At 35.4% G+C, this 26,816-nt stretch overlaps 1 protein-coding gene across 1 annotated transcript; it reads right to left on the bottom strand.

The window, feature by feature from the left end:
• Window positions 1-1,960: 1,960 nt before the first annotated feature.
• LOC131620243 (uncharacterized) lies at window positions 1,961-3,469 on the bottom strand. The gene has a single exon (XM_058891243.1). It carries the CDS (start codon window positions 3,467-3,469, stop codon window positions 1,961-1,963), a length of 1,509 nt encoding a protein of 502 aa, XP_058747226.1.
• Window positions 3,470-26,816: the final 23,347 nt, after the last annotated feature.

The following is a 26,816-nucleotide window of genomic DNA, read 5'->3' as shown; positions in this document are numbered from 1 at the left end:
TAAACCTTCAAATCTACACCACTAAGATTGCACAATATTCCTTTTCATATCTTGCATCATATCCCTGAATATACTGCAATCGTTAAATCCTAACAGATTTAACTTATCCACTTTAGCGCAGGTGCGATGTCATGACATCTCATAAGACATGTTATTTCAGCTGTTGAAATAGTTCAACATAACATGTTCCAACATTCTGATAGGACTTCTTGCTGTTCTTGTTCTTCTTAGCAAATTTCTACATCATATTCCACATTACATTATTGCTGCTATTATTTGTTTTACAAAAGTTAAGCCAATCCTAAAAATAGAGAACTTATAGATAGTAAGTGAGATTAGGTTTAGTCTCTCATAACATCATTTTGGAAGAATTACTCGACGTATGATTTAGAGTTAGCCGCAGTTGATTTGAGAAATATACTTATATACATTTATATAGTTTTAGTTGTTAAAATTTTACAACTTTGTGGTGTTTGATACATGAAATAATGTATTAATGATTTGGCAGGGACTATTGTAAATGTAGCATTTTTAAACAATGTTTGGCGAAAAAACACGTAGAAAAAAACCAAACAAAGAGAATATTTATATTGTGACATGCATAGGAGAGCACAACCATCCAAAACCCAATGTGGATTGTTCTCCTCATAACAAGTCATCAAAGAAGAGATTCGGTGTTAAAAAATATGGATCTTTTCCAAAGACTAGAAACTCTGATTCTACTAGTACGGTGATGTCACAGTTTGATCTTCCAAAATGTAGCAATGCTCAGGTTCATCTATGTCAATCAAAAGAAAATCATCAAGATATTGGACTTATAGGGAGTCATTCACCTACTACTGAGAAATCAGATTATAATCCCATATGAGGAGCATGGGAAAGACAATGCTCTGATGATGAAGACAATATTTTTAGGGGCATAAATGATTCGGTTTGGACTGGATTTTGGTCAAAAATATATCTGAATCGATGATATTTCTATTGTTTTAGTTTGGTTCTGTTTTTAGTGTTTTTCAATAATGAAATCGAACCAATCTAACCGGTTTGGTTTGGTTTGGGTTGGTTTGGTTCAATTAATAGGTTTAGAGAGCTTTATTTTTCAAACATTGTATTTATATGTCTATTATTCATTATCATGTATTTTGGTTTATTTTCTTGTATTATTTTAAATAATAGATTTTATATAATATATCTCATCCTTTACTTTTCAAACAACTTAAAAGTTATATTTAATCCATACAAAGTAGTGACATGATTTCTATTGCTTTATAACATTATTTCACTATGAAACTTTTTAATCCTCTATTGTTTCAAGCATGCCTCTAATTTCAACAAATTATTTTCCGTTAAGATTCGAAATCTAATTAAAACACTATATTTCATTTTTCAAGTTCCACACCTCATCAATGTAATGACAAGTTACACATATATAATTCAAATCATGTAGGTAATTATAGTCATCGATTTGATGGTTCTTAAACATTAAAATCAAAAACTAAACCAAACAACCTCAATTTTCATTGGTACAGTTCGCTTTTTGAACCAAACTAAAAAAATTGATTTCTTAACGTTTAGTTTGATTTGGATTATCGATTAAAGTGGTATTTTTAAACGCGTATATCTCTAAATATTTTGATTACCAACGTGTGAGTTATTAGTTAGGTCTAACCTAAAGAGCTTGTTCTAATTAAGAAGATCTTTTTTAGAATTGACCCCTAAATAATATTGACTTGATAGTTTTTTCTAATGAATGGAATATTGCAAAAAAATAATAATTTTATTTCTCACTTTTATCTTTACCAATTACTCTTAATTATTATTATTATTATTATTACTATTATTATTATTATTATTATTATTATTATTTTTGAATCAAAGGTTGTATTAATTCAAAAACACAGTAATACAAGGCGATCGCTTGGATCCAGCCCTCAAAACGACAAACTACACAAAAAAACACCTAGGGAATTAGCAAATTAGCTATGTGTGGTCTAAGCTTAGGACTAGTCCACCCTCTATAAACTATACCGTTAATAATATCACCCTCTATATCTTTGCTCTGTACAATATGACCAAAACATTTATCATTACGGAAACGCCAAACCGCATACACGGTCTCAGCTAAGGCCATGCAAGTCAAATCTGCTCTCCATCCTTTGCCCCGATAGTGCACCAAAAGGCAAAGCACCTCATGCTCCCAACAATCAGGATCATGTTGTATGTGCAGCCAATTGAGAACACTCCTCCAAATTCTCTTAGTTGTTTCACAGGAGAAGAAGAGGTGGTCAATGGTCTCATCCTGATCACAGAAGACACAAACAGTAGAATGAACCAATCCCCAACGATGTAAGCGCATACGGGTTGGAAGTTTCCGGTGGCAAAGCATCCACAAAGTGAACACTGCTCTGGACCTTGCTCTATTATGAATCACCAAATTGGCCCAGCTCACATCAGGACAGTCAGTTTGCATCAATTTGTAAAACTTCCTCCCATTAAACCGATTGTCTTGCAGCAAGTTCTGCCCCTCATTATGCTGCTGCACTCGATCACGTTGTTGCAAGATAGCTTTGAAGATTGCTGAGTCAGTTTGTTTAGGAGCCCTTACCATCACACTATCATGTTTGAGATAGTAAGCATGAACCCACTGTACCCAGAGACTATCCACTTTAGCATTGATGTTCCACAATAGTTTCATAAGAAACATACAGTTCCACGCCACCAAATTCACCGTACCAAGGCCTCCTTTAATATTTGGTTTACAAATACTCTCCCAGGCAATTGGGCTCTTTCTACTAGTAGCTCCACTTCCTGTCCAAAGAAAAGTCCTACATAGAGATTCAATTTTTTTCAGAACAATTTTGGGGAAGGCAAAACACTGCATCCAATAGGAAGAAATAGCATTCAGCACACTCTTGATGAGTTGCAATCTTCCCGCATAACTCAAGAGCTTAGACGTCCAATGGTTGATCCTACTAAGCAATTTGTCCAGCAACGGCATGTAATGAATCACGTTCAAATTTCTGCTAGTGATTGGCACCCCCAAATATTTAAAAGGGAGGGATCCTTCCTTGTAGGAGGTCATGTGGAGGATAGCATCTTTAACACTACTGGGGACACCACCAAAATAGATGCAACTTTTTGAAGGATTTACTTTCAATCCCGTGGATACAAGGAAGGTGTGGAGAGTATGTTGCAGTAGCTCTACAGACCCCTGATCACCCCTAGCAAACAAGAGTAAGTCATCAGCAAATATGAGATTAGTGAGCTTAATCCTCTTACATTTAGAATGATAATGAAACTTGGGATTATCCTGCATTTGACAAAGCAATCTGTTAAGATATTCCATGGTTATGACAAAAAGGAGAGGGGACAGGGGATCCCCTTGCCTTATCCCCCTTTTTGCTGCCATGCTATCAGTATAGGAACCATTTATCTTGAATCTGTAAGAGAGTGTGGTCACAGTTGTCATGATCCAGTCCACAAACTGTCTAGGCACACCAATCTCTTGTAGGATGCTTTCAAGAGCCCCCAATCAACCATATCGTAAGCCTTCTGTAGGTCCAATTGAATCATTCAACGAGGAGTACCCTGCTTCCTACTATATCCTCTAATCAACTCAGCTGCAAGAAGAGTGTGGTTATGTATGTTTTGTCCCGGAACAAAAGCTGCTTGGGACCTACCAATGATAGTATTTAAGACAGAACCAGGCCTAGCAGTAAGAATTTTAGAGATCACTTTGTAGAAGGTGGAACATCCAGCAATAGGTCTGAAATCTCTAATAGTCTTGGCTGCATTGTGCTTAGGGATCAAGGTAACAACTGTCTCATTGAAAGCTTTGAAAAGCACATTTCGCTCAAAAAATTCCTTCACTGCCTCCACCAGATCAGAATCAATAGTAGTCCAGCTAGCCTTGAAGAATTTGGAGCCATATCCATCAATTCCAGGACTCTTTAGATCCCCAATACCATTCAGACTTGCTCTAATTTCCTCAACTGTGACTGGTGCAATCAAGCTGGCTCTTTGAGACATAGAAAGTTGAGGGCCCTTACGCATGGCAGTAACGTCAATCTTCATTATATTTGTCTCTTTAGTCCCCATGAGAGTCATGTAATATTCACAAACCTCCTTAGACATAGCATCCTGATGGGCGATAGGAGAGCCATCGTCTTTATAGAGGATACTGAGGTTGGAGCATTGATTTTTTGTTTTAATTGCAGCATTAAAAAACGCAGTGTTGGAGTCCCCTTCTCTCAGCCAGTCAATTTTTGCCTTTTGCCTCAAAATCTGGAGGTTTATCTCCTGCCAGCGAATCAGCTCCTCAGTACACAGTTTAACATCCTCAATTTTTGTAGCATTCATTCTATCTTCGCACAGTGCCATCTGAGCCTGTAATAAGTCAGTTCTGGCTTTAGTGATTGATCTATGAATGTAAGAATTGTTTATTATTATTATTATTATTATTATTATTATTATTATTATTATTATTATTATTATTATTCTACTAACAAAGTGAATAATTAATAATATTTATTTCGAGCAAGGTTGTATATAATTACGAAAAGGCATTCAAAAGCCATAATTTTATTGTTTTATGGTTCGTGTTTTATTGCTTATTATATCTCAAATAATATTTACATGATATATTTCATAAACATAGTTTAATTTAAGGTTGGTTTGATTTTATTAAATTGTGCAACATACATGAACATTTGACTGAAAAAATAACATTGAATGAATTTAAATATCTGAGAAAAATAATACATTTTAAATTTTTTACTTTTTAATAATTAATTTTAATTTATTTCCTTAAATTGTTTGTAACTCAATTTGACTAAATATTTACATTCAATAAAACTTTTTTAACAACATTATAGGTTATTTGTAACACCCCCAATTCAATACTAAACAAATAAGGCATATATTTGCATAAATCAGAGTAAAGAAGCATGCATCTCACGAGGGCGTTACACACATTTCAAAATATAACAAATATTTTATCTTTAAACATGCAATGGTCATTTCCAAATAACACGGGATTTAAAACAACATGCAAAACCACAGCGAAATAATCATCTCATCATATAAATGGTAAAAAAATAGGATGATTCCCATACATCATCCACCATGTCTCAACATCTTGGCTCAAGACCTCTCATTAACCAAAATAACATAATCAAATACGAATACAATATGAGTAAACAAATATCTCATAATATCGAGTCATAAAAAAATAAAACCCAACTCCCGTGTGTTACATATGACCAGAGCACAAGTGACTACTTAGTCACGACACCCTACTAGAGATCTAAATCTCGACGCTAAGACTCCTTCGAAGCATCACTATCCACGAAACCTGTACGTTACCAACAAAGGATAACATTCAAACAGAAGGGTGAGAATTCAACTTCTTATAGAAAACATAATATTGGGAAATGTAAAATACAATAAGAATACAATTCAAGAATTCATCACTTTTCCCATAAACATGCATCATATGCAATTAATCAAGATTCACATGTTCATGTCATACAACATAGCTCATTCAATTCTAAGTGATCAAACATGATTCACATATCCACATATATATATATATATATATATATATATATATATATATACATATATCGTTAATACATATAAATTCAAATCTATATCACATATATTCCAAATCACATATGTCACATTCATAACACAACAACAATTCATATCAAATGAATCACCAAATCCACATATATATCTATCAACATCATTCCACACAATTCATATCACATAAATCACACCAAGAATAACATTTCACACCGACACGTGCGACTCAAGTGTGACTCAATGCGATATGCATGTGGATCCCATTCGTTATCATTTCCGGTCATGCCGATTGTCTTTCCTCTATAGACTAGATAACCACCTCAAAGCTCCATACGGCGTTAAGCTTTCAAATCCCATTCGGCGTTAGATTTGGGACAAGCAAATAATCTTCGCGAGATTACCCGACATTGCCACTTTCAATGACTCATGCTTGTGTACGTGTGCAACAAAACAAGACTCATGCATTTAAGACGATCTCTCTATCTCTTAAACTACACAATCGCATATTTACAACTTTGCACACCATTACACAACATGACTTCTCTTCCAAACAATGCATCAACTAACACGCATCAATCAATCACATGTATTCAAGTCTAGCATTATCATTTATTCAATCCACATCTTGATACATACACATTCAAATGATCATTATCAACAAGATACATTCAAATAGTACATATAAATATATATTCATTCCAACATATCATGGATATCACATCACTTAACACATCTATGAATATTAACCACAAGTCATTAATTCATAATGCACACATAAGTAATCACATGTTATCCATATATTAACATCAAATTTAAACCATTCCACATCAACTAGCCTTTAGCAACTACTCACATAATTCACGGTTATCATATCACATAATACATCCATGAACATTGATCATACACAATCCATCCATAACACACACATATAATTACATTTTATTCCCAATTATCATCATAATTAATCAAACAAGCTTCAATCCATTCTATTCTATCATATAGACAATTATTTAGGCTTCAATATGCTTCAAACGACACCTAAAAAGGAGTTACGGATCAAAAGTTATGATATTTTAAAGTTTGGAAAATTCTGCCTACAGCAGGGTCCGCTCAGCGGCCATTAAGCGGGCTTTACAGTAACTTCAGTCTTCGCAGCTCCGCTTAGCGGCCAGAGTCCCTGCTTAGCGGCCGTGCGATTATGCAGAAAAACTCAGCAACATACAGAACTGCGAAATCACACACCCACCACTCCAAATCACTTCCAAACATCAATAAACATCAAATACAACCAGTATTCATCATTATTGAACAACATATATCATCAAAATCATGTTTAATCATGTAAATCCATAGAAATAGCATAGAAATTAGGGTTCATACATTTCTCATGAAATAGCAAAGAATGAAGAGATTCACACAACACAAACATTACCCAATCGTAGATTCTACAAGAACTTGTATTCAAACCCTTACCTCTACTCTTAAATCCACCCTCTTCAAGAAATCTACAATTCCTCTTCTCTTGTTCTTTATCCTCTCTTCTCTTCTCTTCTTTTCCCCAAATTGTGTTATCTCTAAAACCCTAGTTTTCCTCTTCTTACTATATTTCTCTTAATGGGCTTAGTTATGTTATTACCCACCCATCCAATTATTAATTAGGCCCAATACATAGTATACTACTAATATCCTAATTATATCCTAATTATATCATAAAACACAAATATGAATATAATTAGATATTTCAATTAATTAGTAATTCCACATAATAATTAAATAAACAATTAATTAATAAAACACACAAATAAGCTAATAAATAAAATATCTAATAAAATCGGGCTGTTACAACTCTCCCCCACTTAAAGATTTTCGTCCTCGAAAATTCTCTTTAAGCACTAACCCCAAGTACAAATCTTTCATTCAACCTTTAAGTATCCTCTCTTCTAATCTCAAATCACTCTGCAAACCTCCTCAAAACCTGGAAGAAAACTTCGGATCTCGATCCAAAATAATACTCGACATAATACCATACAACTCACAATCCTCTCGATGTATAACTTAGCAAGTCTTTCCACCAAATAATCCATCCTTATCGAAATAAAATGAGCACATTTTGTCCATCTATCCACAATGACCCAAATTGCCTCACAATTACTCGACGTTCTCGGCAAACCCGAAACAAAATCCGTAGAAATACGATCACACTTCCACTCGGGAATAGATAACGGTTGTACCAACTAAACGGTTTCTGACAAATCCAACTCAAATACACAATTCCGCTATATCCCTCTTCATACTTTACCACTAAACATTTTCCTCAAATCTTGTTACATCTTAGTAGCATCGGGATGAATACTCAAACCACTTCTATGCCCTTCCTCAAGAATTCTCTTTCTCAAATCCATAACATCCGGAATACAAACTCGATCACGACATCTCATAACACCATTCTCGTCAATCCGAAAATCACCACCTTTAACTTGGTTAATCAATGTCATCTCGTCAACCAATTGCAATCCAATTTCTGACTCTCTCTAATCTCGTTAAGAACACCAAACATAGACTTCATCATACTAAGCTTAATGCAAGAAGACGTCGTTTCATAACCAAACTCAACTCTCTAGATTGTTCCAACAATTCCAATTCTTGAATCATCAACATAGACATACGCAATGATTTCCTACTCAATACATCGGCTACATCATTCGCTTTTCCAAGATGGTAATTCAAACCAAAATCCTAATCTCTCAAGAATCTAACCATCTTTTTTTTACCTCATTCTTAACCCTTGTAGTCACTACGCGCCTCAATTCTCGATTCAAACAATAATGCCTCTTATGTTCCAAACAAACACAACGGTAAACAACTCCAATACATACATCGAATAATTCTTCTCATGGACTTAAAATTACCTTGAAGTATAAACTACCACTTGTCGATATCTGCATCAACTCACTTCATCTCGAATCTCATATCCCAGAAAATTCACATCTTCCAACCAAAACTCGCATTTAGAAGGCTTCGCACAAACTTATTCTCTTTCAACATCCATTATACAATCCTTAATGTTCAGTATGTTCATCGTCACTCTTAGAATCAAAGCATCTTCAAAACATTACCTCATAGGACATTCTTTCTTCTTACTCGACAAAACAAGTGTAACTCTACGACCATACACTTAGATAATTGAAACTCTTCTCAACAACTCCTCAATTCGACTCTTCAACTTCTCCTTAGTCGTTTTACACAGTACCAAGTTAGTAAGAGAAGTTTATCTTGTCCAATACGATCTCGTCTTCTATCAACAATAGATTAAGGGTGATCAAGTCCTCAATTTGTCGATAGACAGTCGACAATCATAATGAAACATAAAACATCGTTACTAAACCATAATAGTGTTCCTTCAGAACTCGCACTCCAAATTACTCAAAACACCAAGATCCAAAATTCCTCTTAAGATTACTATTACTTGCTTCAACTCCAAACAACTTATACCAAAATTCATCAACTTGGTCTAACGGAAAACAACCTAATTGAATTCTCAAAATATCTACCAAAGATGCTCAACGGATAATTCAAACACGTAAAAGAAGTAGAAATAAAGTCACAGCAGTTGTATTAATAACCACACTTCCATGTATAACAGATAAAACATGATCCAATCTTATAGCACAATCCAAAGAATAAAATAATGCGTTGCACCATTATCAATAATAAAGCACGTATCTCAGATTAATTATCCTTATAAGTAGTCTCAGTACCAGACAACGCAAACACTTTTTCTTTCGCTTGATCCTTCTTTGGATTATCGCACATGGCACAATTGTGTCCTTGCTCACCACAACTGTAGCAAATCCTACTCGAACCAACTCCACAATCAACAGCTTTGTGCCCCGTCTCGCCACACCTATAGCACTTAATCGGAGTAGAAGCTCCTCCCCCACTTGGCTTCTTGCCAAGACCAGATTGTTCCCTCATGTCATCATACGATTTCTCACGGAACTGTTCTCCTCCTCGTTTCAACTGTAGAAACCTCACTTCTTTCTTTCCACGCACATCTTCTGAAAAATAGTTTCCCAAAAATGCATCATGGAAAAGAGTCCAAGTAACTTCAATACCTTCTATTTCAAATCTCCGCACAGTATTACTCCACCAAACGTCAGTTTCTTTTGTCAGCATGTGAGTACCAAACTGTACCTTCTGTACATCAGTACAACTCACGACTTGAAAGATCTTCTCAATTTCTCTCATCCATGCGTGCGCTTCGTCCGGTCCATACCCTCCTTCAAAGATTGGCGGGTTGCACCTTTGAAAGTCTCCAAAAGCACGGAACTCATCCTTTCCTCCATAACCGACATTCTCTTGCGGCGCTTGTCCAATCGCACCAGTCCACCTCATCATTGCCTCAACATTAATGTCAACATTCCTTCCTGCAACCATCGTCCTAAACAACCAAACAACCAGACAAAACAGTATCGATCGTGTCAGATACACGAATCAAATACAATAGGATAAAAGACATAAATGACCTGCCAACTGACCGACCGTGCTCTGATACCACTATGTAACACCCCTAATTCAATACTAAACAAATAAGGCATATATTTGCATAAATCAGAGTAAAGAAGCATGCATCTCACGAGGGCGTTACACACATTTCAAAATATAACAAATATTTTATCTTTAAACATGCAATGGTCATTTCCAAATAACACGGGATTTAAAACAACATGCAAAACCACAACGGAATAATCATCTCATCATATAAATGGTAAAAAAATAGGATGATTCCCATACATCATCCACCATGTCTCAACATCTTGGCTCAAGACCTCTCATTAACCAAAATAACATAATCAAATACGAATACAATATGAGTAAACAAATATCTCATAATATCGAGTCATAAAAACATAAAACCCAACTCCCGTGTGTTAAATATAACCAGAGCACAAGTGACTACTTAGTCACGACACCCTACTAGAGATCTCGACGCTAAGACTCCTTCGAAGCATCACTATCCACGAAACCTGCACGTTACCAACAAAGGATAACATTCAAACAGAAGGGTGAGAATTCAACTTCTTATAGAAAACATAATATTGGGAAATGTAAAATACAATAAGAATACAATTCAAGAATTCATCACTTTTCCCATAAACATGCATCATATGCAATTAATCAAGATTCACATGTTCATGTCATACAACATAGCTCATTCAATTCTAAGTGATCAAACATGATTCACATATCCACATATATATATATATATACATATATCGTTAATACATATAAATTCAAATCTATATCGCATATATTCCAAATCACATATGTCACATTCATAACACAACAACAATTCATATCAAATGAATCACCAAATCCACATATATATATCTATCAACATCATTCCACACAATTCATATCACATAAATCACACAAACAATAACATTTCACACCGACACGTGCGACTCATGTGTGACTCAATGCGATATGCATGTGGATCCCATCCGTTATCATTTCCGGTCATGCCGATTGTCTTTCCTCTATAGACTAGATAACCACCTCAAAGCTCCATACGGCGTTAAGCTTTCAAATCCCATTCGGCGTTAGATTTGGGACAAGCAAATAATCTTCGCGAGATTACCCGACATTGCCACTTTCAATGACTCATGCTTGTGTACGTGTGCAACAAAACAAGACTCATGCATTTAAGACGATCTCTCTATCTCTTAAACTACACAATCACATCTTTACAACTTTGCACACCATTACACAACATGACTTCTCTTCCAAACAATGCATCAACTAACACGCATCAATCAATCACATGTATTCAAGTCTAGCATTATCATTTATTCAATCCACATCTTGATACATACACATTCAAATGATCATTATCAACAAGATACATTCAAATAGTACATATAAATATATATTCATTCCAACATATCATGGATATCACATCACTTAACACATCTATGAATATTAACCACAAGTCATTAATTCATAATGCACACATAAGTAATCACATGTTATCCATATATTAACATCAAATTTAAACCATTCCACATCAACTAGCCTTTAGCAACTACTCACATAATTCACGGTTATCATATCACATAATACATCCATGAACATTGATCATACACAATCCATCCATAACACACACATATAATTACATTTTATTCCCAATTATCATCATAATTAATCAAACAAGCTTCAATCCATTCTATTCTATCATATAGACAATTATTTAGGCTTCAATATGCTTCAAACGGCACCTAAAAAGGAGTTACGGATCAAAAGTTATGATATTTTAAAGTTTGGAAAATTCTGCCTACAGCAGGGTCCGCTCAGCGGCCATTAAGCGGGCTTTACAGTAACTTCAGTCTTCGCAGCTCCGCTTAGTAGCTAGAGTCCCTGCTTAGCGGCCGTGCGATTATGCAGAAAAACTCAGCAACATACAGAACTGCGAAATCACACACCCACCACTCCAAATCACTCCCAAACATCAATAAACATCAAATACAACCAGTATTAATCATTATTGAACAACATATATCATCAAAATCATGTTTAATCATGTAAATCCATAGAAATAGCATATAAATTAGGGTTCATACATTTCTCATGAAATAGCAAAGAATGAAGAGATTCACACAACACAAACATTACCCAATCATAGATTCTACAAGAACTTGTATTCAAACCCTTACCTCTACTCTTAAATCCACCCTCTTCAAGAAATCTACAATTCCTCTTCTCTTGTTCTTTCTCCTCTCTTCTCTTCTCTTCTTTTCCCCAAATTGTGTTATCTCTAAAACCCTAGTGTTCCTCTTCTTACTATATTTCTCTTAATGGGCTTAGTTATGTTATTACCCACCCATCCAATTATTAATTAGGCCCAATACATAGTATACTACTAATATCCTAATTATATCCTAATTATATCATAAAACACAAATATGCATATAATTAGATATTTCAATTAATTAGTAATTCCACATAATAATTAAATAAACAATTAATTAATAAAACACACAAATAAGCTAATAAATAAAATATCTAATAAAATCGGGTTGTTACATTATCCATAGACTGTATGCTTAACAACCCTCTGCTAAGGTTTGTTGCTGAGAACCAAATGAACTTTGAGAAAGAAGTCCTTAAAGCTCAAAGTACTAAAGGGGTTAAAGGAAAAAATGTTGGAACCGCAACCGAGGATATTCAAGTGGAGGAAACTTGTGCAAAGGTAAAATATGACATGTTATGCAAACAGGGACAACAAGAGTTCCATGATCTAATTGAGTACCAAAAACAAAACTTGGCGGATAACTTAATGGTGGTAGAAAGATTTTCCTACAAAGATATGGTCATAGGCAATAAGAACATGTCAAATTCTATAGTGTGTGATTTAGATAATGACTTGGAAGGAAATTTGATGGACCAGATTTTGAATGATCTTGAAGGGATAAAAGTGGAGGAGAACATGGTAGGTGGATATGAGTGCCCAATCTTTATGATTTATGAGGAAGAAAAGTGGAGGATTAGTAAACCATGGAGAAGAGAAGTGATTGTCAAATTTTTAGGAAGAAAGAATCGCTATAAGGCGCTTGAAATCCGATTAAAAAAGGTGTGGATGAAGAAAAGGGTAATCAGTATAATAGACCTAAGTAATGACTACTTTCTGGTTTCCTTTACACATGAATAATGAGATCAAAAAAGGCAAGGTGATTAATAAGGAGATAAAGGGTGATAGCATGCATGATACGTGTGTGGAAGCCAATCAAAAGATAGGAATTCAAGACCAATTCAAAGGTTTAAATTAGAATTTAATTGGTGATAGGATGGTGGAGAATAATTAGGAGGAATCTAATAAAGATGGTCCACGAGTGAGAAAGCCCAAAAGAGTAACTATTAGCAATTTTATGCGTGTAAGATTTGCAGCACGTGGTAATCATGAATTCAAAGGCAAAAGTAAGGGGTAATAAACGGAAGGGATGAAGGTAGTGGGACCATTACTAGTAGTGGGGGCCATAAAGTAAATATGATTAATGATGCTATGGATGAAAGGGTAGAAGGGGAAGTGTTGATTATGGACAGCCAGAGGCATACTAGTGCAATCACAGATAGTATAGAAGCTGTCGAGGAAACTCAATTGTTAACTATTTAGTGATGAAGTATAGAGTTGTGGTTCCATATATCCTTATAGTTTTAATTATTAGTTTTGAAAATAAAATTATTGTGTGGAACTGTAGAGGTGCTGCGAGTAAAGCTTTCTATTGGTATAGTAAACATTATTTGGACCTATATAAACCTAATATGTTTATTATCTTATATACGAGATGTGACCTAGCTAAGCTTGATAGAACGTCCAAAAACCTTGGTTTTGATGAGAATCTTTCAATGGATAATCAAGGGGATTCAATTGGGATAGATGTTGCTTGGAAGAAGAATTACTTGAATGTGCACTTGTGTTGTAAAGATCACCAGTACATGCATTTGAAAGTAAATGATCAACATGGTAAAGTTGGGTTGTTTACGACAATCTATGCTAGTCTAAATACAAGTATATGGAAGAGCCTTTGGCACAATTTGAAGAACATGAAGATGAAAAATAAGTTATCATTGGTTGCTAGTAGGTGACTTCAATGATATTTCTAGCCAGGTAGAGAAGAAAGGAGGTGTGCAAGCTTCCATGAGTAAGTGCATAATTTTTCATGATAGAATAAATGAGTGCAAGTTGATTGACATGAAGGTTATTGGTCCAAAGTTTACTTGAAAGGGTCGCACTTTACATGGGGGACAACTGATTTATGAGAGACTCGATAGATTTTTGAGTAATGAAGCATGGAGCTTTAACTATCCAGATGTTCAGATCAAAGTGTTAACCAGAGTAGAGTTTTCAGACCATCACCCTTTGTTAATTAGTTCGATAAAATATCTCAACGAAATTATGGCCTCATGCTTTTCATTTTGAAAGTGATTAGCTTACTGATGCTAGTTACAAGGAGATGATTAGTGGAGTTTGGAGAAATGATCGTAGTGTGATTACTAATATTCTTCATGTTAGAGAAGACATTAAACGTTGGAAATGACATAGCTTTGATCAAGTTATTGAACAAAAGAAAGAAATAATAGTGAGACTTAATGGCAATCAAGGGTGTTTGCAAAGAAACTACTATGAGCCAGGGCTGAAAAGTCTTGAGCAGAAGTTATAAATGGACCTCAACAATATTCTCCAGAAAGAATACATCATGTGCTATCAATGTTCTCGTGCTTAGTGGCTAACGGATAGTGAGTGAAACACAAAATATTTTCATCTGAAGGCTATTAATAAACGGAGAAGGAACATAATTAAGATGTTAAAAAACAATGAAGGTCAGTGAATATAGGACATTGACCAATTGAAGGACCTTGTTAGCGGCTACTATCGTAAACTGTTTGCTATCAGCTATAATTGGAACAACCCCGAGAAAACCAATATCTCATTCCCTAGCTTGTAGGAAACGAATATGGAAAATTTAAGGGTTCATATTAAATATGAGTGTCATACCCCTAATTTTGCCCTAAGCTTTTTCATCTGATTCATTTGCATTAGCATCGATCGATTCGTCTACATCCAAAATAAAATGGATCTTTTTAATCATTTGCGTTTTGAGAGAAATTATTTCACTCGTTAACGTATCACATTTTACATTAATAGGTCTTTCACATTTAGGTCGTCTTGATCATATTTGCATCTTATTCAATTTTTAATTTCCTTTTTATTTTAGTTAATTACTAATTAAATATAATCTTTTTGCTAATAATAACTAATTGCTAAACTCGAATATTGATTAAGATTGGTATTTAATTAGTAACTAAGTTTGCTTTGAATAGTTTTGTGATTATCATAAAAATAAGTTTTTATTTTTCCACTTACAAAAATAGAATTACCTTTGTTTATTTATTTTTTCTTCATACATACTACTAAAAAAAAGAAGATAGAGGCCCCCCAAATTACAAAGCCCACCCATATTACATAAAACAAAAAAAAAGATTTTGTCCTCTTCTTCTGCATTCTTCCCACGCCTCTGCACCTTCAAAGCAAGAACAAAGGTCCAAAAACTCTGTCCACCTCTTGCTGCTCTCCAAACGGTCCAAAACCTGCACCATTACTTTCCAATTCTTATACCAAGATAGTCATAACCAAACCTGCATCCAGAAAGCAATACAGCAGCATATCAAAATAGTTCAAAATTCAATAATTTTTTCCCCCCAATTTCACTTCACCTCTCCTATAAATCAGGCCATTCATCTTCAATAGAGAGGGGGGAGGAAAACGAACAAAAAAAAATCATATTCTCCTTACTGGTATTAACCTCGCCTTTCACTCAGCTTCCTCACCAAACACAACCATCAAACCTCTACTAACAACATTCATCATCTTCTTTTCTCAACCACCACTGTTAAAACACTCCACAACCACAGTGAGAACAACACCCTCACTGAGTAACTCTGACCTCACGTTATACACTCAACCAACGATCCTCACAAACCTTCATACGTAGAACCACAAATCTCCACTTAAACTTTCAAATCAGCGTCAACAACAACCTTCACCCTCCATTCAGCAACAAACCGCATCACCATATCCAAATCAACAACGATTCACACGGACACAACAACCACACACACAGTTCAACACAACAACGAAAGCATAGCAACAGAAACACAGAAGCGGATGAAACGAAGGTGGGGGAGCAAGTGGAGTAGACGCAAAGAAATAAGAGAAACATACCTGATTCAAATCGAGATCGTACACGAGGTAATCTTCACCAAGTTCTTTCTTTTCTTGCATTTATTGTTGTTTGCTCATGTAATCTGATGTAATTATCTCATGAATCATAATGGATTGGAGTGATTTGGGATTGTGAATGGGGCTTAGGGTTCTTGTTTCTCTTTGTTTTGATTTTGTCTTGACCATGTTTTAAGCAAACTGAGAGAGATGAAATCGAGAGAAATAGAGAGTTCGGAAGAGAGGAAATGAGAGAGGAGAGACTTTTGTTTTTGTTTGTCCATTTGCAGAATAAGAAACATCGAGTGAGAGAGAAAGATTGGAGATGGTCAGTGGCGTTCTGTTAGTTTTAGGGTTTGAGGCCTAACCCGAACCGTTTCCCTGGACCGACCCAGCTCCAATTTGGTCCACCATCACCAACTTTTTTTTTAGCCAACACCACCCAGCGCTTTTGTTTCAAGTGGGCTTATTCTTTAGCCCAAGTTATTTTTAGATAACCGTTTTTTTTTTAAAAAAATATGAGAATCTAAAATGTTTTTTTTTTTTTGTTTAGTGTTAATATTTTCTTATGATACAAAATAATAACTCTAATAATAATTGCTTTTTTATTTTAGTTTCAAATTTCAAATATTTACAAAATAGTTTTCATTCAAATAAAAATACTCGATCCAACGTCGAGTCCATTTCAAAACTTTCTCACAAAAACTTTAAAAAACAATTCAAACTCATTATTTCATTTTTCGCCCAAGCGCGAAGCCTTTCATTGCCCAAGTGCGAGTTTCATTTCAAAAAATTGTCTTTTCCGCCCAAGTGCGATTAGACCCATTTCATAAACCCTAAAACGCTTGATCCAACGTCAAGTTGTTAATCTTCTTTTTTTAATTAAGTCAAAGTGATTAAGTGACAAGGGGTGCACACCTCTTGAATACCTTTGATCCTTTGAATCAAACGATTACAAAATATTTCTTAATTAAATCAAAGTGATTAAGTGACAAGGGGTGCACACCTCTTGAATACCTTTGAATCCTTTGAATCAAACATTAAAATTTCTTTCTTAATTAAATCAAAGTGATTAAGTGACAAGGGGTGCACACCTCTTGAATACCTTTGATCCTTTGAATCGAACCTTAAAATTAAATCAAAGTGATTAAGTGACAAGGGGTGCACACCTCTCGAATACCTTGATCCTTTGAATCAAAACACATTAATAAAATCAAAGTGATTAAGTGACAAGGGGTGCACACCTCTCGAATACCTTGATCCTTTGAATCAAAACACATTAATAAAATCAAAGTGATCAAGTGACAAGAAGTGCACACCTCTTGAATACCTTGATCCTTTGAATCAAAACACATTAATAAAATCCAAGTGATCAAGTGACAAGAAGTGCACACCTCTTGAATACCTTGACCTTTTGAATCAAAACACTTTAACCAAACCAAAAGGTTAAGTGACAAGGGGTGGACACCTCTTGAATACCTTGATCTTTTGAATTAAAATACATTAATCCAAACTTGGACAACAAGTGACAATGGGGCTCGCTCCTGTTGAATACCTTGGGTAAAGGACGCGCTAGGTGAACACCTTGCTCAAATACTTTACTAAACGTCCGCAAACATCCATCCTAAAATCAATCAACAAACTCGTAGTTCTTCCGAACTACATTCGCTCTGATTCTTCCATTGAAGATATGTAGGCACAAGACTCAATTGTCTTGGCGAGCACACTAATAAAAAATATAATTTCGTAGTCTCGAACTACGATTGCTCTGACTTTCCCCATTGGGAATACGTAGGCACAAGACACAAACGTCTTGGCGAGCATAATAAAAAAAAACCTTTTCTTTTTTCTCCATAATAAAAAAACCAAAAACATGTTCCTTCTTTCATTAAATAAACGTAGACTTAAGCTAACACTCGATTTCAAAACAACTAAATGGGTCCCATCGAGTACGATGGAAGTAAGGGGTGCTAATACCTTCCCCTTGCTTAACCGACTCCCGAACCCAATTTTGGTTACGAAGACCAACTTGTTCATTGTATTCATTTCCCAAGGGTTTTATCAATATTTTCCCTTTCCCATTGGAATAAATAAAAGTTGGTGGCGACTCTGTTTGTTCAATTTCGTGGCGCTCATTTTTTGACCCGCGACAGCTGGCGACTCTGCTGGGGAAAAGGTATGTCCACCCTAATTTAGTTGTTGTTTATTTCATTTGTTAGCTTTGTCTACTTTTCAATTTCATGTATATATTTTCTTTATCTTGCTTATGTACTTGTGGGATTTGGGAATATTACTTTTTCGAGTGAAGCTCTCGACCCGAGCTTGGAAAAACAAGAGAGAAACATAAGTTAGGAGGTGGTTGTGTAGTGTTAGTCCCCAAGGTGAACACCTTGAATGGCTAATACGAAAACCCCACTTGGAGGAGACTTAGTCATGAAATTTATCATAAGATGGCTAGCCCATCGCATGACGAAAATCTGATTTCGTCGTTAACTCCAAGGACCTTTAGAACCCGTTCTATCTATGGTGATGTAGACACCTCAACAATCAAAAACCTTAGAACCATCATGTGAGGGGATCTTTGGGTAAAAGAACTTTGAACTATCCCATCATAAGGAGCCTTCCTCATTAGGTTGTGTTTTTCCAGATTACACCTATCTATTTTATAGCATTGTATTGCATTTCAAAATGTATGTATGCCATTGCATCTCATAAGAATCACTCTTGCATAAACAATCATCATGCATTTGCATTCATTACACATGCATTTCCCAGAATTCAATATTCATGCCTTTCATCCTCCAACACAATTCACAAGGCAAGTTTGATTACCCGACACTGTATTGGACTTAAAGCATGTCTCTGAAGATGTTAAGTGAACTCTAAAGAAACGAGAAATGAATTCAGAAGATCTGTGGTCAATATCATGGAAATGCTTCAAAGCATTAAAAACCAAGAAGGTTCAGCCTCGACACACTATGTGGTTAACAACCCCATGCCCTGAAGGGTGCCAAGACACTGAAGACATGCCTAAAGCTAGACTAGAAAGTTCATCCTGGTTTGGATTGTGTTGTGTTGCATTTGAACTTTGTCATCCTTAATCGTAATTTTAATGAAATGAGCATTGCATTTGTTTTGAATTAATCATAACATGTCCTCTTACTTTATTTTCTTGCCACTTACACAAAATCAAAAAAATTCAAAAAAAAATATTTTGTTTTTTTTCCATTTCATTTTCTTTATCAGTTTTCTTGTTTAAGCAAATATTAGAGGGAGAATGACGATAAATGAAATACCCAGTTTGCATCAGTGTGCTTTCAAATAAAACTTTGTTGATGATGTACAGGCATTCTTTCAAATTCCCAAACACTGGAGATATAAGGATGATAATCCCTCGTTAACCCATTTGAGCCTTAGAAGTTGGTGTTTTCTTTTTGCATAAAAATAAAACCCTGAATCAAAACCTGGGGCAGGGTAGTTGTTCAGTTAAAATGACTAATGCATCTGATTTCCAAGAGAATCATTTCATGGGAACCATTCCTAACCAAAGGTTCAACCGCATCCTCTCTTCGTACATAATGTCGAAGTATTAGTGAACATCCAAAGCTTACATCAGTTGTTTCCCTTGAACCATCAATATGGCAGTCACATCTCTCAAATTCGCATATTATTGAACATTTGTCACACAAGTTGTTCAAGCAAAAAAAAAAAATCAAAAAATCCCGCTATGTCAAAACCATAAAAGGAGACCTAGGCAAAAATTAGGGATACAAAAGTCAAAATAAAAAAAGAGATCAAAAGATCATAGTCAAAAGAAAAACAAGAACAAACTTGTGTGACTTCCAAAGAAGAATAGGTGACTGCCACCTTAGAACTCATTGGTTCTCAAACATCATACCCTTGGAAGTCGATAGTTAACTGAACTTAAGACTGAAGAACATCACGAAGAATGGGTGGGTTAAAATCAAAATTTTGAGCCTATATCTTTTGTTTCTTAAACAGTGAACCTGACCACGTTACAACCTTCAAAAGTCCTAATTGAGACAAGGTTTCTTTTGAAAGCATACTAAAGCAAGGTTGCGTTAACCTGACTCCTAAATGTTTGCTAATCATTTGTTTTGATACTACGCTATCACATCATCTTTCACACCTTGAATCTCAAATTTCCATTGCATCCTCGTTAGGATTTATCCATTGTATGCCACAATTTCATTTCAATAAATGATTTGTTTTCAAAACTTGCACGCACGTCGCATTAAAATTACCATTTTGAATAGAACAGTTTCATTTGCAAATCAACACTTTCCATCAAGGAAGTTCCAACAATGGAAATCAATTGAAGAGCCTAAAGTGGCACCATCAAGATCACATCACTTCAGAAGTCCTTCACTGGGGCAATTCATCTCAAAGTTCTCAAGCATTGAGGCATGTCATCTCAAGATCACCAGTTTGAATCCAAATTTCGTTGAAGTAAGTTTCTCCATAGACTCAGCATTCTGGGGCAAATCAAGGCCAAGACCTTTCCTTCTAGAAGTCCAAGAAGACTATGTCATATCAAGAAGCCCTCTAACACATAATTGGGATTGGGAATTATACTTGCACAAACCTTCTACCAAGGGACCTTTTCCACTTCAAAAAAATATCATTACCCTCTGCTGGGGCACCTGTTAAAACATTCAAACCATAAATTTCATTCATAGCATGCATTCATCAATCATGCATATCATTCATGGGGCAACCTCCCACAACATACAAATAAAAAAAAAAATTCAATCTTGCTCGGTCTTTTCCATTGAAAACCAAGCCTGGTCCACCATGGATACCCAAAAAATTCACTGCCCATTGGCACCCATCCAGTAAATTCATTACCTGCATTGATCAATTGTCATATGCATCATGTGCATCAATTTGCACAAAAGAAAAGAAAAATAAAAATGTCTCATACATCAGCACAAAGCATGCATAGGGGATCATTATCTTCCTGTTAACTTGAGTCAACCCATTGGTTAAAATCAATCATCAATTCTCTTGTCATTTGAATCAACCCATTGGTTGAGAATAATCCTTCTCTTATTGTCAGCCCATCGGTTGAAATTTATCATTTACCTCCTCAACTCATTGGTTGAAATTTCAGTCTTATTTTCCGGTTAACATAAGTCAACTCATTGGTTGAAATTAATTTCTTCATACCCTCATCAGCTCATTGGTTGATGTCAGTTATGTCTTTTAAAGTCAACTCATTGGTTGATACCGAATTGTTGTTTACCTTCATTAACTCATTGGTTGATGTTGGCGTCCATCTGTTTTAATCGTACTCGACTCATTGGTTGAGAACGATGTGTCGACTTTCATCAGCTTAGTGGTTGATGTTAGTTATGTCTTTTTTCAACTCATTGGTTGATAACGAATTGTTGTTTACCTTCATTAACTCATTGGTCGATGTTGGTTGTTTCCTTGTTTTAGTCAACTCATTGGTTGATACCGAATTGTTGTTTACCTACATTAGCTCATTGGTCAATGTTGGTTGTTTCCTTGTTTTAATCAACTCATTGGTTGATAATGAATTGTTGTTTACCTTCATCTACTCGTTGGTTGATGTTGGCGTTTCCTGTTTTAAATCGTACTCAACTCATTGGTTGTGGACGACGTGTCGATTTTCATCAGCTCATTGGTTGATGTCAGTTATGTCTTTTAAAGTCAACTCATTGGTTGATACCGAATTGTTGTTTACCTTCATTAACTCATTGGTTGATGTTGGCGTCCATCTGTTTTAATCGTACTCGACTCATTGGTTGAGAACGATGTGTCGACTTTCATCAGCTTAGTGGTTGATGTTAGTTATGTCTTTTTTTTTTTTTTTTTTCAACTCATTGGTTGATAACGAATTGTTGTTTACCTACATTAACTTAGTGGTTGATGTTAGTTATGTCTTTTTTCAACTCATTGGTTGATAACGAATTGTTGTTTACCTACATTAGCTCATTGGTCGATGTTGGTTGTTACCTTGTTTTAATCAAATCAACTCATTGGTTGAGAACGATTTTTGGCACCATTGCCTTTCCCCAGTAAGTCTTCCCATTGGAACTCCTTAACCAATCATTTCAATCCCCACAAATTTACTTTCAGTTTTCATATCCCCAACATTATAATTCATGCATTCATAAGCATAATAGTTCATTGCACCGCAGAGCAAAATTCGGGTCTTTTGGTATTTAATTCTCTTCCGCCACTGATATCTTGAAGACGAAATTCGTTCAAGCTATCTGGCTAAAGAAAATTAAATAGGGGCATCTGTCATACCCCTAATTTTGCCCTAAGCTTTTTCATCTGATTCATTTGCATTAGCATCGATCGATTCGTCTACATCCAAAATAAAATGGATCTTTTTAATCATTTGCGTTTTGAGAGAAATTATTTCACTCGTTAACGTATCACATTTTACATTAATAGGTCTTTCACATTTAGGTCGTCTTGATCATATTTGCATCTTATTCAATTTTTAATTTCCTTTTTATTTTAGTTAATTACTAATTAAATATAATCTTTTTGCTAATAATAACTAATTGCTAAACTCGAATATTGATTAAGATTGGTATTTAATTAGTAACTAAGTTTGCTTTGAATAGTTTTGTGATTATCATAAAAATAAGTTTTTATTTTTCCACTTACAAAAATAGAATTACCTTTGTTTATTTATTTTTTCTTCATACATACTACTAAAAAAAAGAAGATAGAGGCCCCCCAAATTACAAAGCCCACCCATATTACATAAAACAAAAAAAAAGATTTTGTCCTCTTCTTCTGCATTCTTCCCACGCCTCTGCACCTTCAAAGCAAGAACAAAGGTCCAAAAACTCTGTCCACCTCTTGCTGCTCTCCAAACGGTCCAAAACCTGCACCATTACTTTCCAATTCTTATACCAAGATAGTCATAACCAAACCTGCATCCAGAAAGCAATACAGCAGCATATCAAAATAGTTCAAAATTCAATAATTTTTTCCCCCCAATTTCACTTCACCTCTCCTATAAATCAGGCCATTCATCTTCAATAGAGAGGGGGGAGGAAAACGAACAAAAAAAATCATATTCTCCTTACTGGTATTAACCTCGCCTTTCACTCAGCTTCCTCACCAAACACAACCATCAAACCTCTACTAACAACATTCATCATCTTCTTTTCTCAACCACCACTGTTAAAACACTCCACAACCACAGTGAGAACAACACCCTCACTGAGTAACTCTGACCTCACGTTATACACTCAACCAACGATCCTCACAAACCTTCATACGTAGAACCACAAATCTCCACTTAAACTTTCAAATCAGCGTCAACAACAACCTTCACCCTCCATTCAGCAACAAACCGCATCACCATATCCAAATCAACAACGATTCACACGGACACAACAACCACACACACAGTTCAACACAACAACGAAAGCATAGCAACAGAAACACAGAAGCGGATGAAACGAAGGTGGGGGAGCAAGTGGAGTAGACGCAAAGAAATAAGAGAAACATACCTGATTCAAATCGAGATCGTACACGAGGTAATCTTCACCAAGTTCTTTCTTTTCTTGCATTTATTGTTGTTTGCTCATGTAATCTGATGTAATTATCTCATGAATCATAATGGATTGGAGTGATTTGGGATTGTGAATGGGGCTTAGGGTTCTTGTTTCTCTTTGTTTTGATTTTGTCTTGACCATGTTTTAAGCAAACTGAGAGAGATGAAATCGAGAGAAATAGAGAGTTCGGAAGAGAGGAAATGAGAGAGGAGAGACTTTTGTTTTTGTTTGTCCATTTGCAGAATAAGAAACATCGAGTGAGAGAGAAAGATTGGAGATGGTCAGTGGCGTTCTGTTAGTTTTAGGGTTTGAGGCCTAACCCGAACCGTTTCCCTGGACCGACCCAGCTCCAATTTGGTCCACCATCACCAACTTTTTTTTTAGCCAACACCACCCAGCGCTTTTGTTTCAAGTGGGCTTATTCTTTAGCCCAAGTTATTTTTAGATAACCGTTTTTTTTTTAAAAAAATATGAGAATCTAAAATGTTTTTTTTTTTTTGTTTAGTGTTAATATTTTCTTATGATACAAAATAATAACTCTAATAATAATTGCTTTTTTATTTTAGTTTCAAATTTCAAATATTTACAAAATAGTTTTCATTCAAATAAAAATACTCGATCCAACGTCGAGTCCATTTCAAAACTTTCTCACAAAAACTTTAAAAAACAATTCAAACTCATTATTTCATTTTTCGCCCAAGCGCGAAGCCTTTCATTGCCCAAGTGCGAGTTTCATTTCAAAAAATTGTCTTTTCCGCCCAAGTGCGATTAGACCCATTTCATAAACCCTAAAACGCTTGATCCAACGTCAAGTTGTTAATCTTCTTTTTTTAATTAAGTCAAAGTGATTAAGTGACAAGGGGTGCACACCTCTTGAATACCTTTGATCCTTTGAATCAAACGATTACAAAATATTTCTTAATTAAATCAAAGTGATTAAGTGACAAGGGGTGCACACCTCTTGAATACCTTTGAATCCTTTGAATCAAACATTAAAATTTCTTTCTTAATTAAATCAAAGTGATTAAGTGACAAGGGGTGCACACCTCTTGAATACCTTTGATCCTTTGAATCGAACCTTAAAATTAAATCAAAGTGATTAAGTGACAAGGGGTGCACACCTCTCGAATACCTTGATCCTTTGAATCAAAACACATTAATAAAATCAAAGTGATTAAGTGACAAGGGGTGCACACCTCTCGAATACCTTGATCCTTTGAATCAAAACACATTAATAAAATCAAAGTGATCAAGTGACAAGAAGTGCACACCTCTTGAATACCTTGATCCTTTGAATCAAAACACATTAATAAAATCCAAGTGATCAAGTGACAAGAAGTGCACACCTCTTGAATACCTTGACCTTTTGAATCAAAACACTTTAACCAAACCAAAAGGTTAAGTGACAAGGGGTGGACACCTCTTGAATACCTTGATCTTTTGAATTAAAATACATTAATCCAAACTTGGACAACAAGTGACAATGGGGCTCGCTCCTGTTGAATACCTTGGGTAAAGGACGCGCTAGGTGAACACCTTGCTCAAATACTTTACTAAACGTCCGCAAACATCCATCCTAAAATCAATCAACAAACTCGTAGTTCTTCCGAACTACATTCGCTCTGATTCTTCCATTGAAGATATGTAGGCACAAGACTCAATTGTCTTGGCGAGCACACTAATAAAAAATATAATTTCGTAGTCTCGAACTACGATTGCTCTGACTTTCCCCATTGGGAATACGTAGGCACAAGACACAAACGTCTTGGCGAGCATAATAAAAAAAAACCTTTTCTTTTTTCTCCATAATAAAAAAACCAAAAACATGTTCCTTCTTTCATTAAATAAACGTAGACTTAAGCTAACACTCGATTTCAAAACAACTAAATAGGTCCCATCGAGTACGATGGAAGTAAGGGGTGCTAATACCTTCCCCTTGCTTAACCGACTCCCGAACCCAATTTTGGTTACGAAGACCAACTTGTTCATTGTATTCATTTCCCAAGGGTTTTATCAATATTTTCCCTTTCCCATTGGAATAAATAAAAGTTGGTGGCGACTCTGTTTGTTCAATTTCGTGGCGCTCATTTTTTGACCCGCGACAATGAGGATGTGAAAAAATTTGTGTTTGCTATGAAGCCGTGGAAAGCTCCTAGAACAGATGGTTTCTCAGTAGGGTATAATCTGAAAACTTGGGATGTCGTTGGGAGGAATGCTTGTGACTTTATTAAAAAGGTGTGGACCAATCCGGGGATTATCTCCGAGTTTAATCAAACAGATAATTGCGCAGCCATCCTTAAATTGTTGCTCAATTTCGGCCTATATCTCTATGCAATACATTGTATAAAGTTGTTAGTAAGATGATTGTGGATAGATTGAAGGATTGTATTTCTTCTTTTATATTTCTTGATTAGATGAGATTTGTCCCGGAAAGATCGATACATGAGAATATTATTATTTCCCAAGAAGGAATGAATATTTTGTATAAAAAGAAAGGTAGGAAAGTTCTTTTTGCTATCAAGATTAATCTTTCCAAAGCTTATGATAAAATCAACTAGGGCTTCAGTGCGCAAGTTCTAAGGGAAATTAAACTTTCTGACAGCATGGTTAATACCATCATCCAGTCTGTCAGTAGTCTTGAGACAAATGTCATGTAGAATGGAGAACTAACATGTTGTCTTTTGCAGGTAGAGTAATGTTGGCGAAAAGCGTTATCGAAGCTATTCCTATGTATCCCATAATGACAAATTTGTTGTTGCAATCTTGTCTCGAGGAAATTCAGAAGATGCAACATAATTTTGTTTGAGGAGATACAGTTGATAAGAAGAAGTATGCATCGTGTTGTTAGGTGGGAGATGACTGTTCAACCGAAGCATTAAGGT

This window comes from Vicia villosa, linkage group LG7, assembly GCF_029867415.1.
Source record: "Vicia villosa cultivar HV-30 ecotype Madison, WI linkage group LG7, Vvil1.0, whole genome shotgun sequence".
NCBI lineage: Eukaryota > Viridiplantae > Streptophyta > Magnoliopsida > Fabales > Fabaceae > Vicia > Vicia villosa.
This window is presented reverse-complemented; position numbering and strand designations above follow the sequence as displayed.

Excerpts from the sequence above, each read along its gene's own strand:
- LOC131620243 (XM_058891243.1), bottom strand. The coding sequence starts at position 3,469 with ATGACAACTGTGACCACACTCTCTTACAGATTCAAGATAAATGGTTCC.